The 23288-nt window shown below is 39.7% G+C and overlaps 1 protein-coding gene across 2 annotated transcripts in view; it reads left to right on the top strand.

Moving 5' to 3' along the window:
- The window catches only part of TOP1 (DNA topoisomerase I), an 86389-nt gene that overhangs the window by 42334 nt on the left and 20767 nt on the right, over positions 1-23288 (top strand). The window contains exons 4-13 of one of the 2 annotated variants that reach the window (XM_004272851.4): positions 1596-1719; positions 2963-3018; positions 6070-6165; positions 7174-7249; positions 10491-10603; positions 15943-16058; positions 19339-19460; positions 20387-20509; positions 22272-22459; positions 22720-22864. In XM_004272851.4, coding sequence (XP_004272899.1) covers positions 1596-1719; positions 2963-3018; positions 6070-6165; positions 7174-7249; positions 10491-10603; positions 15943-16058; positions 19339-19460; positions 20387-20509; positions 22272-22459; positions 22720-22864 — 1159 coding nt within the window. Of the gene's footprint in view, positions 1-1595; positions 1720-2962; positions 3019-6069; positions 6166-7173; positions 7250-10490; positions 10604-15942; positions 16059-18945; positions 19121-19338; positions 19461-20386; positions 20510-22271; positions 22460-22719; positions 22865-23288 lie in introns of those variants that run through there. The other variant, XM_033433729.2, reaches the window with a different exon arrangement.

Below are 23288 nucleotides of genomic sequence, written 5' to 3'. Positions count from 1 at the left end.
GCTGATTTATTATCCAAACTCCTTAGTTGGGGCTCCTTTTGTGCCCAGAGATGTGAGTGATAGCGATGCTCTCCTGATCCACATTCTGGGGCTCTCACCTAACTGGTCGCCATCATTTGTTTCTCCCTTTTTGGCCTTTGATGTAACTGAGTATGCTAGCCAAATCTCTTTAGAACAAACTTCGTGGGATGGTTGTAACCTAATGAGCTCATTGCTGGTAAAATCTGTTTTTTTCTCCTGGGTTGAAGGTGGTAAATGTGAGATAGGAAATACAGTCTATGGTGGGAAAGGCAAGAGCCGATGCTGCCTATAGGTTTGACTGTCCCTGTCAGCTGGGGTTGCTGTCAGCTGTCCTGTGTCTGGGGTGACCCCCAACTCATAGCACTTGAATTCATGCTCTCTTTTGTTAACTTGTGGAATATATTGGCTGCTGAGGTGAGCAAGGTTCCTAAACCTCCTGCCCAGTGTACTGAAGAAAATAGTCATCCAGTGTTCACCTTAAAATACAGCTTGTGATTTTTGCTCTTTAGTCTTTGTCTACATGCATGTTTTTATATAACTGCAGTCATTTTATATATTCCTTTTTTCCATTTGTGTCATAAACATTTTCCATGTATATTTGTAGGACTCACAAATTATAGCATAACAGCTACATAATGATAATGATAACTGTGATGTATACCTTTGATATATCACAGTATCTCCCTCTTGGTATTTACCAAGGCTGTATCTGGTTTCTTGGTGCTTTTTTGTTTGTTTATTTGTTCTTGTTTGTTTTTTGTTATGGGAGGCATCAAAATGAACATCTCTCTGTAATGTTTTACCCAGAGAGAAATCTCCAGGAGCTAGACCCAGGATATGAACACTTTAATGGCTCTTGTTTTGTAATGTCATATTTTGTTTTCCAGAGAAGCGGCACCTTTTTATAGTGCTACCACTGTGCCCACAAACCCCTTTAAAAGCAAGGCTTTAAATGTTTAGCACAGGAAATGCCCTTGCTTTTAGATGGATCTTTTCTTATTCTGAGGAAAGAACCAAGCAGGATTTATAAGCCCTAGCTAGAAAAGCTAGAAGTGACTAGCTTTTCCTAAGCTGGCAGGAAACACTGACTGTGTTGGGCTGCTACTGCACAAAGCCCTGGCGTGGCTACATTTGTGATATGTCTCACATCTGGCACTAAGCCACCAAATGATTTTTGGTGAACTGTTTTTACCTCCTCACATGAGATGTGAGAGCTCAAGTTGGAGCTTTCATTATAGTTTTCTGCTGGTAGAATGTTGTAGAAATACAGTGGGTTTGCTGTATAGTCTTAGTAACTTAAAAAAATGTCCTGTTACGTTTAGAATGACTATGTTTTTTCTATTTGATTCCTTTGCTTCGAAAAAATTAAAACATTAAGCAAGGTAAAGAAAGTCTGATGTAGCCAAGAGCCTCTACTTGAACCTTCTGTCAGGACTATTTATTTAAAGCATTGTAAGTTTCCATGGTTCATGTTATCTCAGGGTATCTTGTGAGTTAATCTTGTGATATGAACCCTGTGGTCCCTACTCTGTTTGTCCCTACTCTGCTAACTGTTTGTGTCTTATTTTTCACAGTGAACATAAAGATTCTGAAAAGAAACACAAAGAGAAGGAGAAAACCAAACACAAAGATGGAAGTTCAGAGAAGCATAAAGACAAACACAAAGACAGAGACAAGGAAAAACGAAAGGAGGAAAAGGTACAGAACTTTCCAGTGGGGAATGAAGAGGTGTGGGATGTACTTTTCATTTTGTTTACCTGTAAAAGCAGGTATTGAAAGTACCTTCATTGACTAGTAAGATTCCCTGGCCTTTGAGTGAAAAAGGTCTGTGTCAGGAGACATCAGAGCCAAGCAGAGTCTTAAACTATAAAAACCAAAGCCCTTTACCACTGTATTTCACGCACCAAACCTATCCATATCATTACCTTACTTTATATGGCAAATGGATAAATTGAGGGATGTAGGGTTTCTGGGAAAGTCAGTTTTCTTTCATGGGGAGAATTAATTCTGCTAGCCAAATCTCTGTAGAACAAACTTTGTGGGATGCTTGTAAACTAATGAGCTCATTGCTGGTAAAATCTGTTTTTTTTCCACCTGGGCTGAAGAAGGTGGTACATGTGACATGCACATCTGGCTGTGAATAAGTAGTAGTACTGTGCATAGACTTTTTAAAAAAAGTTTTTATATTAGTTTCTGAAAAGGTAATGCTGGATGGACTTGCTAAATTCAGACAATATGAAATAGAGAATAATAGTGAGCAATACATCTCCCTTTTACCCTCAAATCATTGTCGTCTATGTTTCCCTTTCTGGAGACAGCCACTGAGCTATTTTTTGTATTCTTCCATTGGTACCGGTGTGTGTGTGTGTGTGTGTGTGTGTGTGTGTGTGTGTGTGTGTGTGTGTGTGTGTGTGTGTGTGTGTGTGTGTGTGTGTGTGTGTGTGTGTGTGTGTGTGTGTGTGTGTGTGTGTGTGTGTTCCTCTGAGTGTATGTGTGAAGATTTTTGTAATGTCTGGAAAGTTGAAGGAGGGCAAAAGTAAATATACTTTGCCTAAATCAGAGAAGATAGGAAATAAAGTACTCTTTTTTGTTTTGGTTTGGTTTTTTATTTCCTGTCTGTACTGCCAAGGGCAAATCCTTGAGAGGTGGAGTATATTTATTGAGGGAGAGGGACCTACCATCATTTAAAGGTAAAAAGCCACCATTTTGAAGGGAAACATTTCTCAGTAAATTGGACAGTTCATCTGAAGAATTGTTAAAAAGGAGTCTTAGAAAAGTGTCAAGACCTTTGGTCCACCTGTTTAGTTTTGCTAACAAGAAGAGTCAGTCTGGGATCAAGATGCCCCAAGAGTGGAGGCCAGATCATCTCAAGTAAGGTAGAGGCTTCTTCAAGTTTAGTCCTTTTAAGGTACTAATCAGTTACTGTTGTTTTACCTTTCAGATTAGAGCCTCTGGGGATGTAAAAATAAAAAAGGAGAAGGAAAATGGCTTTTCTAGGTAAGATTCCTCTGCTGCCTTGGCTTCTCTTTCTCTGTGTGCATCCAGTAGGCCAGCTGCCCACGTTACAGTGTTGTCTGATCTTACCTGAAATGCACTGACGGGCCATCTCCAGGTTTTCGAGGAAGTTGGCAGTGAAAGGACTTGGTCTAAGCCAATGTGAGCATTTCTAGAGTGCCATTTAGTGAGACTGACCAGCACATTTTCTAGAAGGCTGTTTTGAGTGGAGAAGGTTGACAGAAAGAAGCTTTTTTAAATTGAGATATAATTTAACAATTCCATAAAATATACCCTTTTAAAGTATACAGTTTATTGGTTTTTAGTATTTCACAAGGTTATATAACCTCCCCATTATCCCTATCTAATTTCAGAACATCTTCATCATCCCCAAAAGAAACTCTGTACTTAGTAGTAATTTTGGAGTTTCCTGGAAAACCCCTACTCTGAACCCCTACTCTGAATTGCCCCTATGCTGAGGCTCATATTTAGAAACTAACTTGATTTGCATTTTAGGGACAGGTGTAGATTTGAGTAGAAATATTTTATCTCTTTTCCAGAAGGAAAGGAAAATACGCACAATCTAGAGGTCACTTTTCCTTTACTTTTTGGGGCCATTTTGATTCTGTTTTCCTCATCAGCCTCAACTCCCTAAAATAAGCCTGAATGTCTCCTCTGGTTTAAAAAAACCCAGAACTTATATGATCATATATTCTCACCTGCTCCACTAAATGGCAGGATGCATTTACAAGGAGTTGTGGGGAGTATTTGCATTACTGTCCAGGGCAAAGTGTTTTGACAGTTTTGCTTCCTTGAAACTTTGAACTTTCAGTTTCGTTTGAGAACATTTTTGAAAATTGTTCCATTTACTCTGGGTCCCTTAGACCAGGGAGAAGCAAGTGCCCTCTTCAGGCATGTTCTGTAACTGTTCTAGGAATGCAGAATAGTAAAATTCAAGAAGCATTAGAGCTGTAAGCTGGGCATTCTGATTTCTTAGATAACAGTGACTGAACACAGGGCAACTATTTTCTGCCAGGAGACTGCCTTGAACTTTATTAAACTAAGATATGATTAGACTCTCTGGACTTGGTGTGTAGTCCTGGTTCAGTTTCAGACTTTCTGGGCTAGACGGTCAGAAGCACACCCTTCGAGGCAGTGGTCTCTGTGTTCACTTTGCTGGACTGCTCTCTAGCTTGCATCTGTGTCGTGGTAGAGAATCCACATGCTTCACTGGATGGAACAGTTTTCTGGTAATTGTTTTAAAAATTCTTTCTTCAGGCCTAGTAACCCTTCCCAAGTTTTTTTTTTTTTTTTTTTGTGGTACGCGGGCCTCTCACTGCTGTGGCCTCTCCTGTTGCGGAGCACAGGCTCCGGGCGCGCAGGCTCAGCGGCCATGGCTCACAGGCGCAGCCGCTCCGCGGCATGTGGGATCTTCCCGGACTGGGGCACACGAACCCATGTCCCCTGCATCAGCAGGCGGACTCTTAACCACTGCGCCACCAGGGAAGCCCTTCCCAAGTGTTTTTAACTTCACTCATGACAGTACTAGGATCTAGCATTTACTTAACTAGTTGGGTAAATGGCAGCATTTCTTTCTTTCTGGTGCAAAGCTTTTGGAGATTTTGGACACTTGGGGCTGTGTCAGTGGTTTCCGTCGTGGGGAGAAACAGCTATAGAGGTCAGCATTTGGGGAGTGTGCATAAATAAGGAAAGAAAGCTAATCTGTTTAAACATTCAAATTCATTTGCAAGCAAGGGGATCCAGTATGCTTGGGGTGGGGGCGGGAGTGGGGGGACAGCATTGAAACCCTGTGAATATCCTTTCTTTGGCAGCTAAATCTGGATGCTTATCCCTTGGCCCCCCTAGAGATGAGTGGCTTTGTGTCTGGAGGCCATTCCCTGTGCCGAGTTAGTTAGCTTTGTAGATGCCTCTGGCTGTGAGCAGTGCAGTTCCAACAAGATGTGCCAGGCCAGGGAATATCCCAGGCTGTGGTGATTGCTGGTCCCATTGGTTGTTTTTTTTTTTAAAATGTATTTATTTATTCATTCATGCATTCACTCAGTCACTCATTTATTTATGGTTGTGTTGGGTCTTCATTGCTGCACGCGGGCTTTCCCTAGTTGCAGTGAGTGGGGGCTACTCTTGGTTGCAGTGCACGGGCTTCTCATTGCGGTGGCTTCTCTTGTTGCAGAGCACGGGCTCTAGGCACGCGGGCCTCAGTAGTTGTGGCACGTGGGCTCAGTAGTTGTGGCTCCTGGGCTCTAGAGCACAGGCTCAGTAGTTGTGAGGCTACTTAGTTGCTTAGTTGCTCCGTAGCATGTGGGATCTTCCCGGACCAGGGCTCAAACCTGTGTCCCATGCATATATGGCAGGCGGATTCTTAACCACTGCGCCACCAAGGGAAGTCGGGTCCCGTTGGTTTTTTAACTTGTTCCTTCCTCTTTTTGGTTCAAGATAGTCATCTAACAGAATCATCTTTTTATATTCAGAAGGCAGAATCTTAACAAAAATAGGACAAGGTACTCTTCTGTGTATAAAGTAAGTAAACCAAAGGAGGAAGTTGAACAGTGAATAGATTTGGCTTAGAATGACTTCAGTTTGTTTTGGGCCTCAAGTTTGGGGAATACATTTTTATTCCTTTTTTTGTGAAAGCTATATTTTAGCTTTTGGAGCACTAGAATAATCAGTTCACATCACTTGAGGGATCAGATACACAGACCCCTCAAATAAGGGGAGGAAACAACTTAGGTTTGTTCCTGTTGTGGTGTGGGTTCCGTTGGCACAGATAGCTAAGATGTAGTGGAAAGAATCCTGAGAATAAGGAGTCCGGATCCCGAACCTTGATATCGCCTCTTCATCTGTAATTGAGATCAATACTGTCTACCTCACAGGGTTGTAGTGAGAATTAAGTGAGAAAAAGTACTCATGGAAAACCTTTTAATGTGTACACATGTATGTTGTTATCCTTCCACTAGCTACCTCCCGCTACTTTGCATTACTTGATATAATGTAGATGTTCCACCGCTCATTAACTAGCAATTTTTTTCTCTTTAGTCCACCATTGATTAAAGATGAACCTGAAGATGATGGCTATTTTGCTCCTCCTAGAGAGGATATAAAGCCATTAAAGAGACCTCGAGACGAGGATGAGTGAGTATTTCTTATTAATTTAATTTTTTTTAACAAAAAGGAGTCGTTTAGACAATAATACACAGAACAACTGCATTAGTTGACTTTTACTCATTAGGAATTTGTGATTAATAGACTGGGTGACTGATTTCTCTTTGAATTATGAGAAATAGCGTTTCTTAAATAAATAAGTAGTGTGCCTGAGGCTTAAATGGAGTATATATATTTACACTTTTCTTACGTTTTTTCTTATTAAAAAGGTAATGCATATTTATTGTTGGAATTTCAAATAATCCAGAATTCACAAAGAATATTTAAATTATTTAAGTTACTTTAAGTTTATCATCACCTACCACAGATAAGTTTTCATTGCTGAAGCAGTTTTTCCTAGGATCTGTGCCTGTTCGTACCTTCTGAGTGAAGTTTCCATGTATAGAAGTAATAAAATTGCTCTTACTTAAAACAGTTATTTGAGACTTATATGTACCTCTTTCTCAGGTTCAGTCATTGCGGTTAAATCCTGTTCATTATTTTCAATCTTGCAGAGTTTATTATGTTTTGGGAATCTACAAAGGATTTATGGAAGAAGATGGATGGAAAGGGAGGAGGGAAATACTTAATGAGCTCATTTGTATATATTCAGAATTCATAGAGAATTTCTTTCCTCCCCTTTCTTTTCCAGTTACTACTTTGTGGTAGCTATTGTTGCCCTGTGTGTGTGCTTCCCAGATTTCTACCTTCTAGTGTTGTCTATGTTTGTATGTATTCCTCTACTCCACTTCCCTTCCAGGCCTGCGTGTAGTATAAAGTTGTTTGTTTTGTTCTATAGAGGACTATAACTATTGGTCCTTGGTCTGGCCGCCTTTACTTTCTCCATTCCTGTTCTTGACTGTAGAATGCCCAGCCAAGAGTAATAGCAGCCACGCCTGCCTTGGAGGCCGCCAAGAAGAGTTTGGAGGTCCTAATCCTATTGGTGAGAACTACTGAGTCACAATTGTGTTAACTGCGTATTCATGTTCCCCTTTCTAGTGCTGATTATAAACCTAAGAAAATTAAAACAGAAGATACCAAGAAAGAGAAGAAACGAAAACTAGAGGAAGAAGAGGTTAGTAAAGAGACTTAGGCCCTTTGGGGCTTGAGTTTGGAATAGGGAGTTTTCCATAAAATAACTTTTGAAGGCCAAATGGGTTTGAGGAATTTATTGCTCTGTTGTAGAGGAAACACTGGGAAAAACTCTTAAGTGTGTTACAGTGGCTGCGGCACTGTTAGTTTTAAGATCTCAGCCTTCCTGGGTGTCTACCCATAGCTATGCTGCCAACTGACATGTTCTTGGAGAAACTGTGCTCTCTTCATACATACAGGGGAAGTATTAGCAATAAATCATACTTTGGCTTACAACCCAGAAGAGTTTTCCCTAGGAATGTTTTCTAGTGCTTTCTTATATCTAACAAAGCTTGCTCGTCACTCATTTTGGGTAACTCTCCCTATTTAAAGTCCTTTTAAATGGGTGTCCCTTGGATACAGGATTAAATCCAAGCTCTTTACAGCTTCTTCCGATCTGGCCCCTGCATCTTGTGCCTCTTCTCTAATTTACCTTGTTCCAGCCTCACAGACCTCCTTTGCTTCTTTCCACACCAGATTCTTTTGTGCTTCAGGGCTTTATATAACACATGCTGTTCCCTCTGTCTGGAACACATATACTCTTCCTCTTTTCTTTCTCTCCTAGCTTATAACCTTCCTTAAAATCTCAGTTTCAATTCAGGTACTTTCCTAAGGGTTCTATTTGATGCTTGTGGTAGATTTAACATATACTAATATGGTTCCTTCTTTTGACACTATTTCTTGGACTAAAAACTGTGGGCGAGTAATTCAAGAAAAAGATGTCAGAAATTCACAGGGGTCTTAATCTTGCAGTCTCCTAAGAGAAGGGGTTGAGTAAGTTATTAGCTTTGCTGCATTTGAGTTTAGCCATTGTCTTGGGCAAAATGGATTCACAAGTATAAAGTCTATAGCTTGAAGTATCGTCAGTAAAGATAGTGATAGTAAGGGGCAGTGAATATTAAAAGTGTAATCTATCATAATAGTAATAATATTAATAATTCAAATTAAATGTACTAGATGATTACAGTGTACCAGGTACTATTCTTCACGCTTTATAGGTATCATTTCATTTAATCCTTACAACAGTCCTTAGAGATAAATATTGCTACTATTATCTCCATTTTACACATGCAGAAACTGAGGTACAGAGAGGTTAAATCATTTGCCTGAAGCCACACAGATACCAAGTGGTAAAGCCGGGATTTGATCCCATGTGGTTTGATTCCAGAGCCAGCACACTAGCTGCCATGTTATCCTCCTTCCTGTGGAACTTTGCTGATCCTCCAAATCCACAAGAAGGCAGAAGGAGTGTCTTTAATGAAATCATATTAAGAATATGGATGAGTAGGTGAGCCGTAGAGAGATGATCAGGGCCTGCATTTAGGGAATTGTAGCTTTTCTGACAACTAGCCTGTTCTTGGCAGAAGCTCAAGTGTATAAGAGCCAACTCAAGGAATCGAGAGTGAAATGTTGAGTAGTGAGTATGATAGTCACTCCACTTTCATGTAGATTACCAGTACAGACCAGTCAATAAAGAAATGTAAAACTTTAGCTCTCCATGCGTTCTATATTGCCTTTATGCTTATGTTGCATTTATGTAAAATAATACCTTTCTCTGGGTTTCACAGAGGTTTGTAATAACTGTTAAAACCATCTGGGAGAAAGAATGGTTGACTTCATTTATTTAATTGTCTTAGCAACCCTCTCCCTACAGGGGAGGGGGAAAAAAAGCAGGCTGAAAGACTAAATTAATACCCAGTCTTATTGTGGTAGGGACCCCAGATGGCAAGATCAGTCATTAAACCTCACTTGCTGGCTATGGTGTTTTTCATTTCTGGGAATTGTTCTGAAGTCTCCTAGTGACTGATAATCCCATTCTGAGGCTTGAAAACATACGATGTAGCCAGTAGTTTCCTGATGAAACCATCTGCATGCCTGTTCAGAAGTTGTTTAGAGAATGTCTTAACTGAAAAACATTTCCTTTTCCTGTGGTGTGTTTCAGCCTAAACAGTAAACATTATCTAAATTAATGAGATTCTCTAGTATTTTCTCTTCCCAGACATACTTACACGTTTATATTCTCCATTCCTATTTTAAACTATGTGTAGTACTGTAGCCTTTCCCCTTCTTTGTACACTGGAGGCCATTTGCTTTCCCTGAGTTTATCTGATTACCATCCTATCATGTGTAGTCCTAGAATGTTTATATATTCCAGCCATTCCCATGAGTCACATTCTGTTATTTTTCTGGTAAACTTGGGCTCTCATCATAGTCAATAGCAGCTTTTTGACCTTGAGCAAGTGACAAAACCTGTTTCAGAGTTTCCTTGACTATAACTGGAAGAGGTCAAACCAAACTATAAAGTTCTTTCAAGTTCTGCCATTCTGAAACTGACTTTAAGATGACTCAAAACCATTTTTCATAGCTATATAAAACTTGCTGAATAAAGACTTAAATTATATTGAATAGTTAGGACAAAGGAAAATATTCTTCAGAAGAGTTTAGATTCTGTTAAGCAGGACCCCCACCTGTTGAATAGCACATTTTTGTCTGGATGTGTGTGTGTGTGTGTGTGTGTGTGTGTGTGTGTGTGTGTGTGTTTTGAGATTTATCACCTGTATTGATGGATTATACTTGTTTATGTTTGTTCTTTTTCTGTGCTACTGTGACAGCTCATCTAGGGTTACAGTTCAAAGAAATACTATCATGGGAATTGGTAATTGTTGTAGGGCTTCCCAAGTACTTGCTTGCTTACTGCTTCATGACTTTGTGTATGCAAATAGCAGTAATAAAGTATTTCCCCCCCAGGCTCAATCAGAAATTTCCTTTCAAATTGTATATTTAATACATTAAAAGTCTCCTGTACCTGTTATTTGGTGGTATTAGAAGAGGTTTAAAGATGAGTAGATTTTAAAATAAGTGAGGATAATACACTGGGATTACTCTGTCCCGAACTCCACTGAGGCTAAAAAAATACAATTTCCCAGGCTTTTCTCCTACAGAATGAATGTTTTTAACTACTTTCTCAGGTAATCAATGTGTCTGGGAGTTTTAGGAAATACCACTTTAGAGAAAAGTACCAATAAATTTTTATTCGTCTGTCAAATTGAGAGTATTGGACTCAGGAACTTCTCCAGTTCTCATATTCCATGATTCCAGTTTTTCTGTCTAATGGCTCCCCAAAACTACTTCCAGAAGTGTAATTGGTCCTTATTTAAGTGCTTTCTCACCATGTTTCTTTGTAGGATGGTAAATTGAAAAAACCCAAGAATAAGGATAAAGATAAAGATAAAAAAGTTCCTGAGCCAGATAGTAAGAAAAAGAAGCCGAAGAAAGAAGAGGAACAAAAGTGGAAATGGTAATATTTCAGCACTGGGTTAAAATATTAGCTCTTTTATTCTACAACCTAATGAAACAAGAATATTGAGTATTAAAATGAATAGCTTGATATTTGTGGGAGGAGGGAAGTACTTAAAAGAATCTCTCTGGAATAACATTCTGAAATAAGTTTTGCAGGACCTAGTGAGAACATTAACTACCTCTTACCCTATTGGATCTCAATACTATGTCCCACCCTGTTGAACTATAGAAGTCCTATATATATATATATGGAAATTTAGCATATGAATAAAGTTGCATTTAAAATGAGAGGGGAAAAGATGGATTGTTCTATAAATCTTGTTGGGGAAATTGCCTATTTGTTTAAAAAAAAGAAACCTCCACAAGAAAACCTGGGTGAATATTTTTATAATTGTAGAATAACGAAGACCTTTTGAAGCAAGACATATAAGCAGAGCCATAAGGAAAATATTTATAAATTTGATAAAATTAAAATCTTCTATATGGCAAATCAACAAACTCATGCCATTAAAAAAAAAATCCTAAAGGAAAATATTTGTACTACAATGGGCTAAGATTCCTAATATGAAAAAAAAAGGTCTTTTAAAACAGTTAATGAAAGGAATAGTCTGATAGAAAAATGAGGAAAAGGCAACTCATTAAAGAAGATAAATGATTAACAAACATCTTAAAATATGGTGAACCTCACAAGTAGCAAAGAAAGATGCAAAGAAAAATAATAAATGAAACATCTTTTTGTTTAATGTGTCACAGATTAGGAAAGATTAGTAAGTACCAAAACATCTAGGGTTGTAAATATGAGAAAAAAACAGGCATTCTTCTTCACTGTGGGGAGTGAAGATTCAGACAATCTTCAATGGAGGACAGTTTAGCAATAACAGGTTATTTCTAGATGTTTAGAGTTTTGAAATAAACTTGTATTTTTTATACTGGCTGTTCTTAAAACTTTGTATTATTTAGCCATTACATCTATATTATACATGATTTGTGTTTATGTTGAAAAAACTCCAATGATTCAGAGGTATACGAGTTAGAAAAAAATGACTGTTCCCTTTCCTTCTTTCTTCTGTTCCCATTTTTCTTTTCTAGCTTTGAGGTATCCACTATTTGTAGTTTGGTATGTAGAGTTCCAGACCCATTGGTATGCATTTACTCTATGGCTTTTGTAATAGAGAACAGTAATCTCACCAGTACTTCTGAGCAAAGGGGAAACATCAGTGTCCAGAGAGGTGGCTGAGAGGAGCAGAGCTGCAGTGGCAGAAAGGCTCAGCACAGCTGTGCAATCGGCATTGTTGGTGTGGACATATGTGGGGTTAAAAAAGGAAAGTGTAAAGGAAAAATACAGAGCAAAGGAACTCTGGGCCTTTCTGGTGTCGGTCAGAAAACTAAAGAACATGTGTTTTTATTTTCCTCATTTTTATTTCATTTTTTTCCTTTGAAATTAATCAAAGTTTTTAGTGATGGAATTTTGAAAGGTTCTTATGACCTTTAATAAAAAATTTTTTTAAGATGAAATTAAGTGATTCTATAAATCAGGGGTTATTATTGGGAGTGGTGAGTTAGTAATTCGTCAGTTTGTTATGTCTCTGGGTCCTGTGGTAGGGTGCTCAGTAAGTTTGTTGAGTGAACAAGGTACTTTCTTTGTCATCACAGGCTCTCTGCTGCCTTCCCCCTTCCTTTGGAGCCCTGGCTCTTATTGGGCCTGGAAGCAGATGTACTCTTTTTCTAGTCCAGCCTTTTGTGTGTGCAATTAGGTATCCTTGAAGGGTCTAATAGCCTGATTTTGCTTCTGTGGTTGAAATTCTTGTCAGTGTTACCACACTTTAATTCTGAGAGATTTGTGACCTATGGTTTTTATTCTTGTTTTGGTTTAAGTGGGACCATTGAAGATGGTAGGTTTGGGGCTGAGTAATCTTTGCTACAGCCTCCAGTGCATGCCTTTCTCAAGTCTGGTTGTTAAATCGTGTGCATTCTTAAGCACAATGCTTGAAGGTACCACTGTAAGTTTTTATAAGTAGAGAACAGGAATGACTGGCCTCTTAACCTATCGCTTGCCCTTTCCTGCTGTCACTGTAGGCTTACCTGTTAGACTCTGAAGTCGGTGGTCAAGTCCTCAGTGACTGTCACTGAGAGCCTAGTCAGTGAACTTAAATGGCAGATACTCTCATTTTTACTACCTCTCTTGCTATCTCACTAAAAGAATTAACACCCTTTACCAGTTTGGTAAATGTGTAGATCTTTCGCTTCCCCCCCAGAGTCATAGACTTGTTCATCCTGCCAAAAAACAAGCCAACTTTGAGCCTTTTCTCCCTCTTTGGTAATTTTGGGAATGGGAAAATGGTCGGGATCCCTGTGGGTTTCTTTACTGTGTCACATTTTCTCCATAGAAACAATGTTACAAGTGGTGGCAGTAATGCTCAGGCTCATTCATAGAAACCTATTAAAACCAGCTCCCCCTATTTTTTAAAAATTTTAAATTTATTTTATTTTTTATTATTTTTAATTAATTGTTTGTTTTTGGCTGCATTGGGTCTTCGCTGCTGCACACTTGCTTTCTCTAGTTGCGGCGAGCTGAGGCTACTCTTCATTTGTGGTGCGCAGGCTTCTCTTGTTGTGGAGCACGGGCTCTAGGCACATGGGCTACAGTCGTTGCAGCACATGGGCTCAGTAGTTGCAGCACATGGGCCCTAGAGCATGTGGGCTTCAGTAGTTGCAGCACACAGGCTCAGTAGTTGTGGTGTGTGGGCCGTAGAATGCAGGCTCAGTAGTTGTGGCACACGGGCTTAGTTGCTCTGTGGCATGTGGGATCTTCCTGGACCAGGGCTCGAACCCATGTCGTCTGCATTGGCAGGAGGATTCTTAACCACTGCGCCACCAGGGAAGTCCCAGCTCCCCCTATTTTTAACTGTTACTCGTTGTAGCTATATAGGGTTTCAGTGCTGCTTTGAGTTGAGTGTACTTTTGTGTCAGGGTTGGCCTGTTGGAACATAAGTCCCATGTTTATTCTAAACAGATGATTCTTCATGAGAATATCTAGAAACTGGGGAGTTTGTTGATGGTGTTAAGTGTGATTAAGTACATGTTTTTCTTAACTTTGTTGGTGAACCATTGATGGGGGCCTTAAAAGGCCAACACTACTATTTTTATTTGTATAGTAGTAGTTGCTGATCCAATGATATCAGCATGTGTCATAGGTTATGTTCTTTCTTTCTGTTTAAACTGAGGTTTAGTGTTGAGTGCATCTCTTAATTTGCTTAAATGGTTAAGAAGTTACCGTGAGCCCTCAGGATGAATGTGACGGAATAGAAAGAATTATAAAAAGTTGGAATCTTAATTAAAAAGCACTGGAGTTGGGAATTCCCTGGCGGTCCAGTAGTTAGGACTCTGCACTTGCACTGCTGTAGGCCCAGGTTTGATCCTTGGTCAGGGAACTAAGGTCCCACAAGCCGTGCTGCGCAGCCAAAACCAAAAAACGAAAACAAAACAGTGGAGTTGATGAGAAGAATGGAACCAAGTTCTAGGATAAAGGAAAACATGGTGCTCTGGATCCCCATACAGTTACTCTGTGACTGCTATAGATAGGCTTCTTGCAGTTTCTCTCACCTCCGTACACACATCCATCCATCCATACATACGTATTTTCTCTGATTTGGAGAGTAAAAGATTCTGGGGGAAGTGTGCAGTTAAGTGGTATTATAATACATTCACTTTGTTGTGCAGTGATCCCCACCACCTTCTGTCTCCAGAATTCCCATCACCTTGCAAAACTGAAACTCTTTTTTAAACAATAACCCTCCTTCATTCCCCCTTTTCTCGCCATCAGTAACTACCATTCTGCTTTCTGTCTCTGTGAATTTGATTAATCTAGGTACCTTGTATCAGTGGAATCACAATATCTGGCCTTTGGTGGCTGGATTATTTTACTTAAGAAAATGTCCTCAAGGTTCATTCATGTTGTAGCATGTCAGAATTTTCTTCCTGTTTCAGGCTGAGTAATATTCCATTGTATGTATAGACTACTTTTTATTTATCCACTCATCTGTTAATGGATGCTTAGGTTGTTTCTACCTTTTGGAAGTTGTGAATAGTGCTTCTGTGAATATTTGTGTACAAATATTTGTTTGAATGCCTGCTTTCAGTCCTCTTGAGTGTACTCCCAGGAGTGAAGTTTCTAGATCATATGGTAATTCTATGTTTAACTTTTTGAAGAACCGCCATATTGTTTTCTACAGCTGCACCCGCTTCATTCCCACCAGCAGTGCACAAGAGTTCCAGTTTCTCCACATCCTTATCAACACTTGTTATTTCTGGTTTGTTTTTGTTTTTTAAGAATAGCTATCCTAGTGGGTGAGAGTGCTATCTCATGGTTTTGATTTACATTTTCCTAATAATCAGCACCCTTGTCAAAAATTATTTGACCATATATATTGACCTTGGTTTTATAGTAATGCTATTGTTACAGCACAGTGTTTGATACATATAATTTTTATTTGATGTTTCTGAACTTTAAAACATTGGCGTTGGAAGATGACAGGAAGTAATAGAATATGCATAACTGGCCTCCTGAATAATTCTGTAGAACTGTAGGACTTTTCATTTTAAGATAGGAATACCAAAGATTAAAATCTGTGAAGTTTTAAAGTATTCTATCTGTAAGACAACTGACTGACTCTTTAAAAAACAAAATGGTGGTGGTGGTGGTGAGAAGGTTTGTCTAATTCTAGAGAAAGAAAGACTTTGAGACATATCAACCAATTGCAGTGTGTGGTCCTTAATTGTATCCCAGTCTATAAAATACTTTTTGGATATAATAGGGATGTTTTTAATATGGTCTGAGTATTTGAAGGATACTAGGGAACTATTACATGGGATGATAGTCATTGTGTACTTTCTCAAAGGGTTGTTTTCCCTTACACCTCCACCTGGCATCTCCATTCCCAGGAGGCCTTTTCCTATGTATCAGCTGTATAAATAATACCTCTGTCATGTACACCGTTGTGGCTTACTGTTATATCATTGTGATAAAACAGCTGTTTCCATGTCCATATCCCCTACTTATTGCTGAATAATGATCTCATGTACTCAATATCTTTGGACTAAACTGCTGAAATGTATTTTCCTCCATTCACCTGATTATTCCATCATATTTGTTGTGAGTATTGGCTTTTACAAAGTGAAGGATTCTGGCTTTTTTTGACCCAGGCCTTGAATGTGGGGCCGAGAGTCATTCCAGAGCACCAATCAGTTGAGCAGATAATTATTTTGGCATTTAATAGGTGATAATCTCTATATTAGGTGAAGTGATCACTAAATGAGGTTGTGCTTTGTCTTTTAAAGGTGGGAAGAAGAGCGCTATCCTGAAGGCATCAAGTGGAAATTCCTAGAACATAAAGGTCCCGTATTTGCTCCACCATATGAACCTCTTCCAGAGAATGTCAAGTTTTACTATGATGGTGAGTTGTTCTAAGGTTGTCCAATTCTTGGCCAAGGAAAGAGTCTGCTTCTATTTAGGAATAGAAAGTGAGGAAGGATCTTGTGCTGTATAATCCTTTTTGTTTGTTTCATTTTGTTTTATTGTCATCGTATGGTTTGGGGAAAGGGCTCTCAGGTGTTTACATAACTCTTAAAAGGCCCATTTGGTGCTGAAAAAGTGCCGTGAGAAAGGGGCTGTCTTATCTCCCTTGTCTCCCTTTGAGACATGGTCCCAAAAAGGTCCATCTACATAGGTCACAGCACTTGGTCCACAAGCCTAATGTTTTTATCTGAACTTCACTTTAAGGAGCTACTCTTTGTAAGAGTTACTGGAAAAGCCTGACTTGAATGGTAGTATTTTATTTTAGTGACATAATGCAAGCTGACAAGCTGCTCATTGCTAGAAATAGTATTTAGTACTTGGTTGAGGATTAATTAGTCTGCCATCAGCATCTAGGTAGGGCTAATAGGTGTCTATCACTCTACACAGCACAACACTCTGCCTTTGCCCTTTATGCAGTCAAGTCTGATGAGCTGCTCTGAAGAAATATCCTGCCTAGTTCTCTTAGAACCCTCAGAATTGTCTGTTAACTGTCACTGGTATTTCTGTCCTTGGGTTGAACATTTTGAGAGTAGTCTTTGATGCTCCCTTATTGGCATATAGCAGTATGCAGATGGTAATACTCAGCTGATTTCCCTCATTCCAAGAGTTTTCTCCAGAAATGGCTAGAGCATTATTCCTCAAACTCTCATGTGCTTTAGATTCACCAAGAGGATCTGGGCCCATTTAATTGGTGTTGAGTGATATTGGGTGCTTCTGAACCAAGTGGTCTGCTGACCAAACTTTGAGAAACACTGGGCCAGGAGGACTGCTGAAAAGCATCAGTGGTGAACACTCAGAGTTCTGGTATATCTCTGTGTCCACGAGCAGTGACCTCAGGCCATGGATGCTTATAGGTCAAGGGTAGTAGTTTATACTGAAAGGCCGGGTCTTGCAAGTGAGGAACATGTCAAACTTGGCAAGCTGGAATTCGTTTTTTTAAACTGTATTTATTCAGCGTGCCTGTATTCAGACACCAAGACCCAGCAGCGACAATACTGACAAATCCCTGATCTCATGGACTGTGCCATCTAGCAGGACCTTATAGCCTCAGTGACAAATGCTTACATCAGATAAACATTCTGACCTATGTTGACTGGACAACACAGGACAAGAGTACAGAGTTCTGCTGTCAGCCCTCACAGTGGGTCATTCCTGGAGACTCTTCAGTGTGACTCAAATCTAAAACTCTAATGAACAGAAAGAGCCTTAGATAATCATAAAAGTTCAGGTATTCTGTAACCCTAGTATGGGTTTACCAAGAGCTTTCGAACGCTCAACTGGTAACGCCTAACTCTGAGGTCCAAAGTGATTTGAAGGAAAGCTAGATTCCTTTCTTTAGCCTTTGGGTTTCTCTTACTTTCCAAGATGGGAATTCTTGCCTGGTCGTCCTTTATAGGAGCTCCAGCTCCAGGGCTCTCACATTTTCTCATTTGCTCTTTCTCAGATCTCTTCCCTTTGATTAGGTAAAGTCCCACACTGCAGTAAGTCAAGAAATTGTATTTGACTTACTAGTCTAGAGTGATACTGTCAGTTCTGCCTGCTCTCTAGGGAAGAGAATTCTCAGACTCCTTTAGCGCTTGCCAGGGAGGTGGGGAACGGACTGGCTGAAGCAGTGAATGGCCTCTAAGAAACTCCAGTTTTCAGCTCTGACTCAGCAGTTTCTTATTCCTGGAGCTCAGCCTTTTCTACAAAGCACTACCACTGTCAGGAACCTTTAAGTCATCCTCCTACCCTTCTACTGCTGGGAGCTGTCATTTCATCATTTGACAGCTCATCTAAAACAGGAGGCGTCAAAATTGTTCTCTGTTGGAACAGAATTCAGTAAAATTTCCCAAAGAGTATACCAGACATACCCGAGAACGGTTTACATTCTTTCTTGCCTTTTATTTTATTCTTAGTGACTTAATGGTTTCCTTTATATTGGAAGCATGTTACACTTAACTGGCAACGCTGGTTCCGACTTGAGTGGGGGAATTCTAAAGAAGTGCAGGAAACTCTTGAAAGCCAGCCTATCCTCCTCAAGGTGTCGTCTTTGGAAGGAGCCGGAATGTTGAGAGGGGAAGCCGCGCCACCTGCTGGCCTTTTAAAATTATGAATTTCAAGCAGGTTCTTTCTGTCTACCCAGAAAGTTTCAGTTTGGAGCTGCAATTCCCTGTATCAACCCTACAATCAGGGATAATAACTTTCTAACCATCATGAGATGAGATGTCTTCTAAGTTTTGAAATGAATGGATTTCTGGTTAAGTTTTAGTTTTCTGTAATAAATGGGAAAATCCTTGGTGAATTATTAGTACCTATGTAATAGTAAGGCAGTGGAGAAACATGTATGCCAAGAACCCCAGTCATCCCTGTGTTCTGGATGAGCCCTGTTTCCCTGAAAGAGGCAACCTCATAGTGCCTGTGTTCCAGGGCATCTCAAACTCTAGTGTATACACAAGCCACTTGGGGGTCTCATTGAAATGTACTTTCTGGTCAGTAGGTCTGGGGTGGGGCCTGAGATGCTGCACTTCTAACAAACTCCCACGTGATGTCAATACTGCTGGTCCATGAACTATACTTTGAGTAGCAAGGTTCTAGAGGAATGTCTTACTTAGATTTTTCATATGGGATATCTGGGCTTGCCTGCTGTGAATATATATTTTTAATTCATATTCCACCCACCTAACTTTGAAGAAGAAAGATGCCTATTTCTTTTCCCCACAATTCCTTTCTTCCACTCCCTGCCCTATCCCTTCCTCCCCTTCTTGAACAGAAGCTGTTTAGCTTAGCAGTGGCAGGAGTCCCTCTGAGGATTTGATTTTTAAAAACCATTGAAGAGGTGTAAAGGACCCTGCTTGCTGAAAGGAAAAGGAAGAGTGACTGGGCCTCCCCCAGGTCATCCCTGTCCTGAGCAGGCTCCTGGGAACAATTTACTGGCATAGTCTCCAGAGAATGACCCAGGTAAATATCTGATACAGAGAAGGCGAATTCGTACAAGTAGATACAAATCAATATACTACTGTCTTTGTTGTTATTGTTGTTACCACGTGTCACCAGACCTTTGTATACATACCTTTGGAAGGTAAACCATTATTAAAGAAGACGTCTCCAGAGCCTCAGTGTTTATACTCAGAACATGAATACTACACTTCATTTTTTGGAACCACTTTTTTCTCTAGGTAAAGTCATGAAGCTGAGCCCCAAAGCAGAAGAAGTAGCTACGTTCTTTGCAAAAATGCTCGACCATGAATATACTACTAAGGAAATATTTAGGAAAAATTTCTTTAAAGACTGGAGAAAGGTATTGTAGCCTATATATTGATATCCTAGCACCTTACAAAAATACTGATCAACTACTAAGTAATAAATTGTAATTCTACAAAAAATTCCCTGATGTACAATTTGAGTTTTATGAATTTTATTGTATTAAAAAATTGGGAGAGGGGGTTCTGTTCATTTACTGTATTATATAGGTTTTCTGTCCAACAAGAATACCTATATTTCTTTCCTGTCAGCTGTCATAGGACTGTAGGGGGTAGTTTATCAGATTAGGCCAAACAGAAAACCTCAGCTCCAGCTGAGCAAAGCAAAGTTTGCCTCTGCAGGACTGCCCTCTGTCTGCTATTGCAAAGAGACATGCATTAATGTTGTGCTGTTCCCTCTTGATTCATGCTTGTTAGCTTTAGGTACTTTCTGCTCTTGAAACCACATATCTATCCTGTATCTGCCTACATGATTTTAAACAATTTCCTTATTCTCAATGTGGATAATATGAACAGAGGCTGAGCTGAAGTTTACCTTCTGAATAGCTCTAGAAGTAAGATTTAATAAGTGAGTAGAGCAAGGATGTTTCTAGGAGAGAATGAATGTGGGAATATTTCTCCCATTACTAAAATGAACGATGTGTATTCATGTTTCCCCAGCTGTAGTACTCATATGCTTAGGGGGTTGTGGCAGTGTGCCAAGGAGTATGAGAAGCTACATAAGAGTGTTACCCTTTTCAGTGTTAAGTTATTTTGAATGTTCTTCTATTGAATACATATTTATAATAGAATGAAGTAAGAAACATGTTCCTTTTTTTTCAAAACTCACAAGTTTAGATTGACTACATCGCCAGATACCCTTTGACTGAAAACATGATGCTTTGCTGTAACTGCAGAAAAACCAGAGGGCTTTTTAGTTTATTTACCTTCTTCTTCTTCTGTCTCCCCCTTTTCTTTTAACTAGGAAATGACCAATGAAGAGAAGAATGTTATCACCAACCTCACCAAATGTGATTTTACCCAGATGAGCCAGTATTTCAAAGCCCAGACAGAAGCTCGGAAGCAGATGAGCAAGGAAGAGAAACTGGTACTGCAGAATTTCTTAAACCTCTGGAGAATTTTAGAATAGTGATCAGTTTATCTAATTTTCTTCTTGTTTCTTACAAAACAGTTTTGACTTTAATGATTTCACATGGCTCTATACTAAAGATGTAGGATTCTCAGCCTAGTGAAGTCTAGAATTTCTTAAGGGTTTTATATAGACTGAAAATTGTGAATAAGCACTATGTTTAATGGCTCAATATGAGAACCCTGGTGTTCCGTTGATCTAAAAACCAGCCAGTAGCTCCAATAATACAGTATTTAAGGATGGGCAGATTTGACCCACAGTGGCTCCTGGATGTTAGGGATTTAAGACAGATAAAATCATATTGGCCATGTGTACACACACACACACACACACACACACACACACACTCCTTTGACGTATTTTACTCTGGAATCTAGGCATGCTCATTCGTCTTCTAGCCGTGGCCAACCTCATTCCTGAAGGATCTTTCTAGTATCCAGCTGGGATGTCACTTTCTTCTAGAATACTGGTAGGCAAGCTATAGATAGGCTGCTTGTTATTGTAGAAAAGTTTTATTGGAACATGCCACATCTGCTTGTTTACCTATTATCTATGGTTGCTTTCATGCAACAGTGGCAGAGTTGAGTAATTACAGCAGAGACTGTATGGCCCTCAAGCCTAAAACATTTTCTATCTAGAATCAGAGGGCTAGGAGTTAAGGAGTTTAAGGAATTCTTTGCACTTCAAGGCCTTGTAGTTTCAGTATATTAAACTTGCATGTTTATATAATTTAGGCCATTGTCTTTATGTAACTCATTGTTTGAGGGTGCCTATTTGACCTTCAGTTTAAAAAATTAGGAGTTACTATAGGGATCATAAGAATGGTCCCTGCATCAGGCTTTTTAGTCTCAGCTTAGTCTTTTCTCCAGTATTCCCAATTAGTGAAATTTGGTTTATTTTTCACTTCAGGGGTGTTTTTCAAATTAAAAACCACTTTAGGGAGGGTTTGTTTTGGGTTTTTTTTTTTAATATTTATGTATTTGTTTTATTTATTTGGCTGAGCCGAGTCTTAGTTGTGGCACGCGGGATCTTTGTTGCCACGTGCAGGATCTTCATTGCGGCATGCAGGATCTTTTAGTTGCGGCATGCAGGATCTGGTTCCCTGACCAGGTATCGAACCTGGGCCCCCTGCATTGGGAGCACAAGTCTTAACCACTGGACTGCCAGGGACATCCCTGGGGAGGTTTTTTAAGTAACACCATGTCAGAGCCTTGTCAAGGACACCTGTTGCCAGCAAGTTGTGGATTTTTATCTACATACAAGGCAGCAGGACTTACTTAAATTGAATTGCTGAGTATAATATGAAGGAAGAGTCAGCAGAGGGTAGGGAGGCTCCAAATCATTCCATCTTTGGAGCAAGGATCACAGTATAAAATATATGTACGCATGTACTAGGAAAGAATCCATAACAGGTTTCTTTGCACTTGAAAACCCACGTGAAATAGTGTTCACATGGGAATTTTATTGTATTTAAGCTTGAAAAATCTCTTTGGTCTTCTGGGAATTCCCTGGCAGTCCAGTGGTTAGGACTCTGCACTTCCACTATAGGGGGCCCGTGCGGCCAAAAAAAAATCTCTTAGGTTTTCCTTTATCTGAATTTGTTTCTTAGTGATTTTTAGACTTTTCTCTACCTTGACCTGTCCTCCCACAAGAGCTAAGAATGTATGAGTTGAGCACAGTAATTTGAATCCCTTTTGAGTACTTCCTTACCATCTTCCAGAAAATCAAAGAGGAGAATGAAAAATTACTGAAAGAATATGGCTTCTGTATTATGGATAACCACAGAGAGAGGATTGCCAACTTCAAGATAGAACCTCCTGGGCTTTTCCGTGGCCGTGGCAACCACCCCAAGATGGGCATGCTGAAGAGACGGATCATGCCTGAGGATATAATCATCAACTGTAGCAAGTGAGCACAGTTCATCCTTTGGCCGGAAATGGAAGTGGAGGGCTTCCTTTGTTCTTGGTAGTTGGGAGTTTTTCCTACATTACAGAGGACTGTTTGGGAGCAGCATGGTATTTCTATGTATAGATCTCTAAGTGTTTATCACGTATTGACTGGTGAGGAGGAAACGTGGAAATATATGCTCAGCAGATTTGCCCACTTCAGGTTATGAAAGGTGAAATTGCTCATTACTTCTCACCTCACTGCTCTCGCTTTATTTCCAGAGATGCCAAGGTTCCTTCTCCTCCTCCAGGTCATAAGTGGAAAGAGGTCCGACATGATAACAAGGTTACTTGGCTAGTCTCCTGGACAGAGAACATCCAAGGTTCTATTAAATACATCATGCTGAATCCTAGCTCACGAATCAAGGTAAGGGGTAGCTGAGAGCTGCACCAGTTAGTGGGGCTGATAATCTCTGTCTTTTTGTTGAAATCTAATGTTTTCAGCCTCTAGAATCACTTTGACAAATTGAAAAACATCCCCATAAATAGAAGGTAATTTCATAATTAGCATTATCTGGTGATGTCCCTAAGATGTATCCATTTTTTACATCACATTGTATTCTTATTTATTAATTCACAAATATTAACTGAAATCCCAGTATGAGCCTGGCACAGTGTATGCATGGTGCTAGGAATTGTGTTGGTAAACAAGGTGGACACAGTCCTTGCCTTCACATTGTTTACTGTCCAGAGGTCAGAGTGCAATGAAGAACGTGGTAAATGTGTATTGGCTTCTACAGCTAGTTCTCTTCCTCACCTTCCTTGGCTCTGAAGAAGGGAATGTAATTACT

The sequence above is a fragment of the Orcinus orca genome, chromosome 16 (genome assembly GCF_937001465.1).
Source record: "Orcinus orca chromosome 16, mOrcOrc1.1, whole genome shotgun sequence".
Taxonomy (NCBI): Eukaryota; Metazoa; Chordata; class Mammalia; order Artiodactyla; family Delphinidae; genus Orcinus; species Orcinus orca.
Note: the sequence above shows the minus strand (reverse complement) of the source record. Positions and strands in the feature narration are given on the sequence as shown.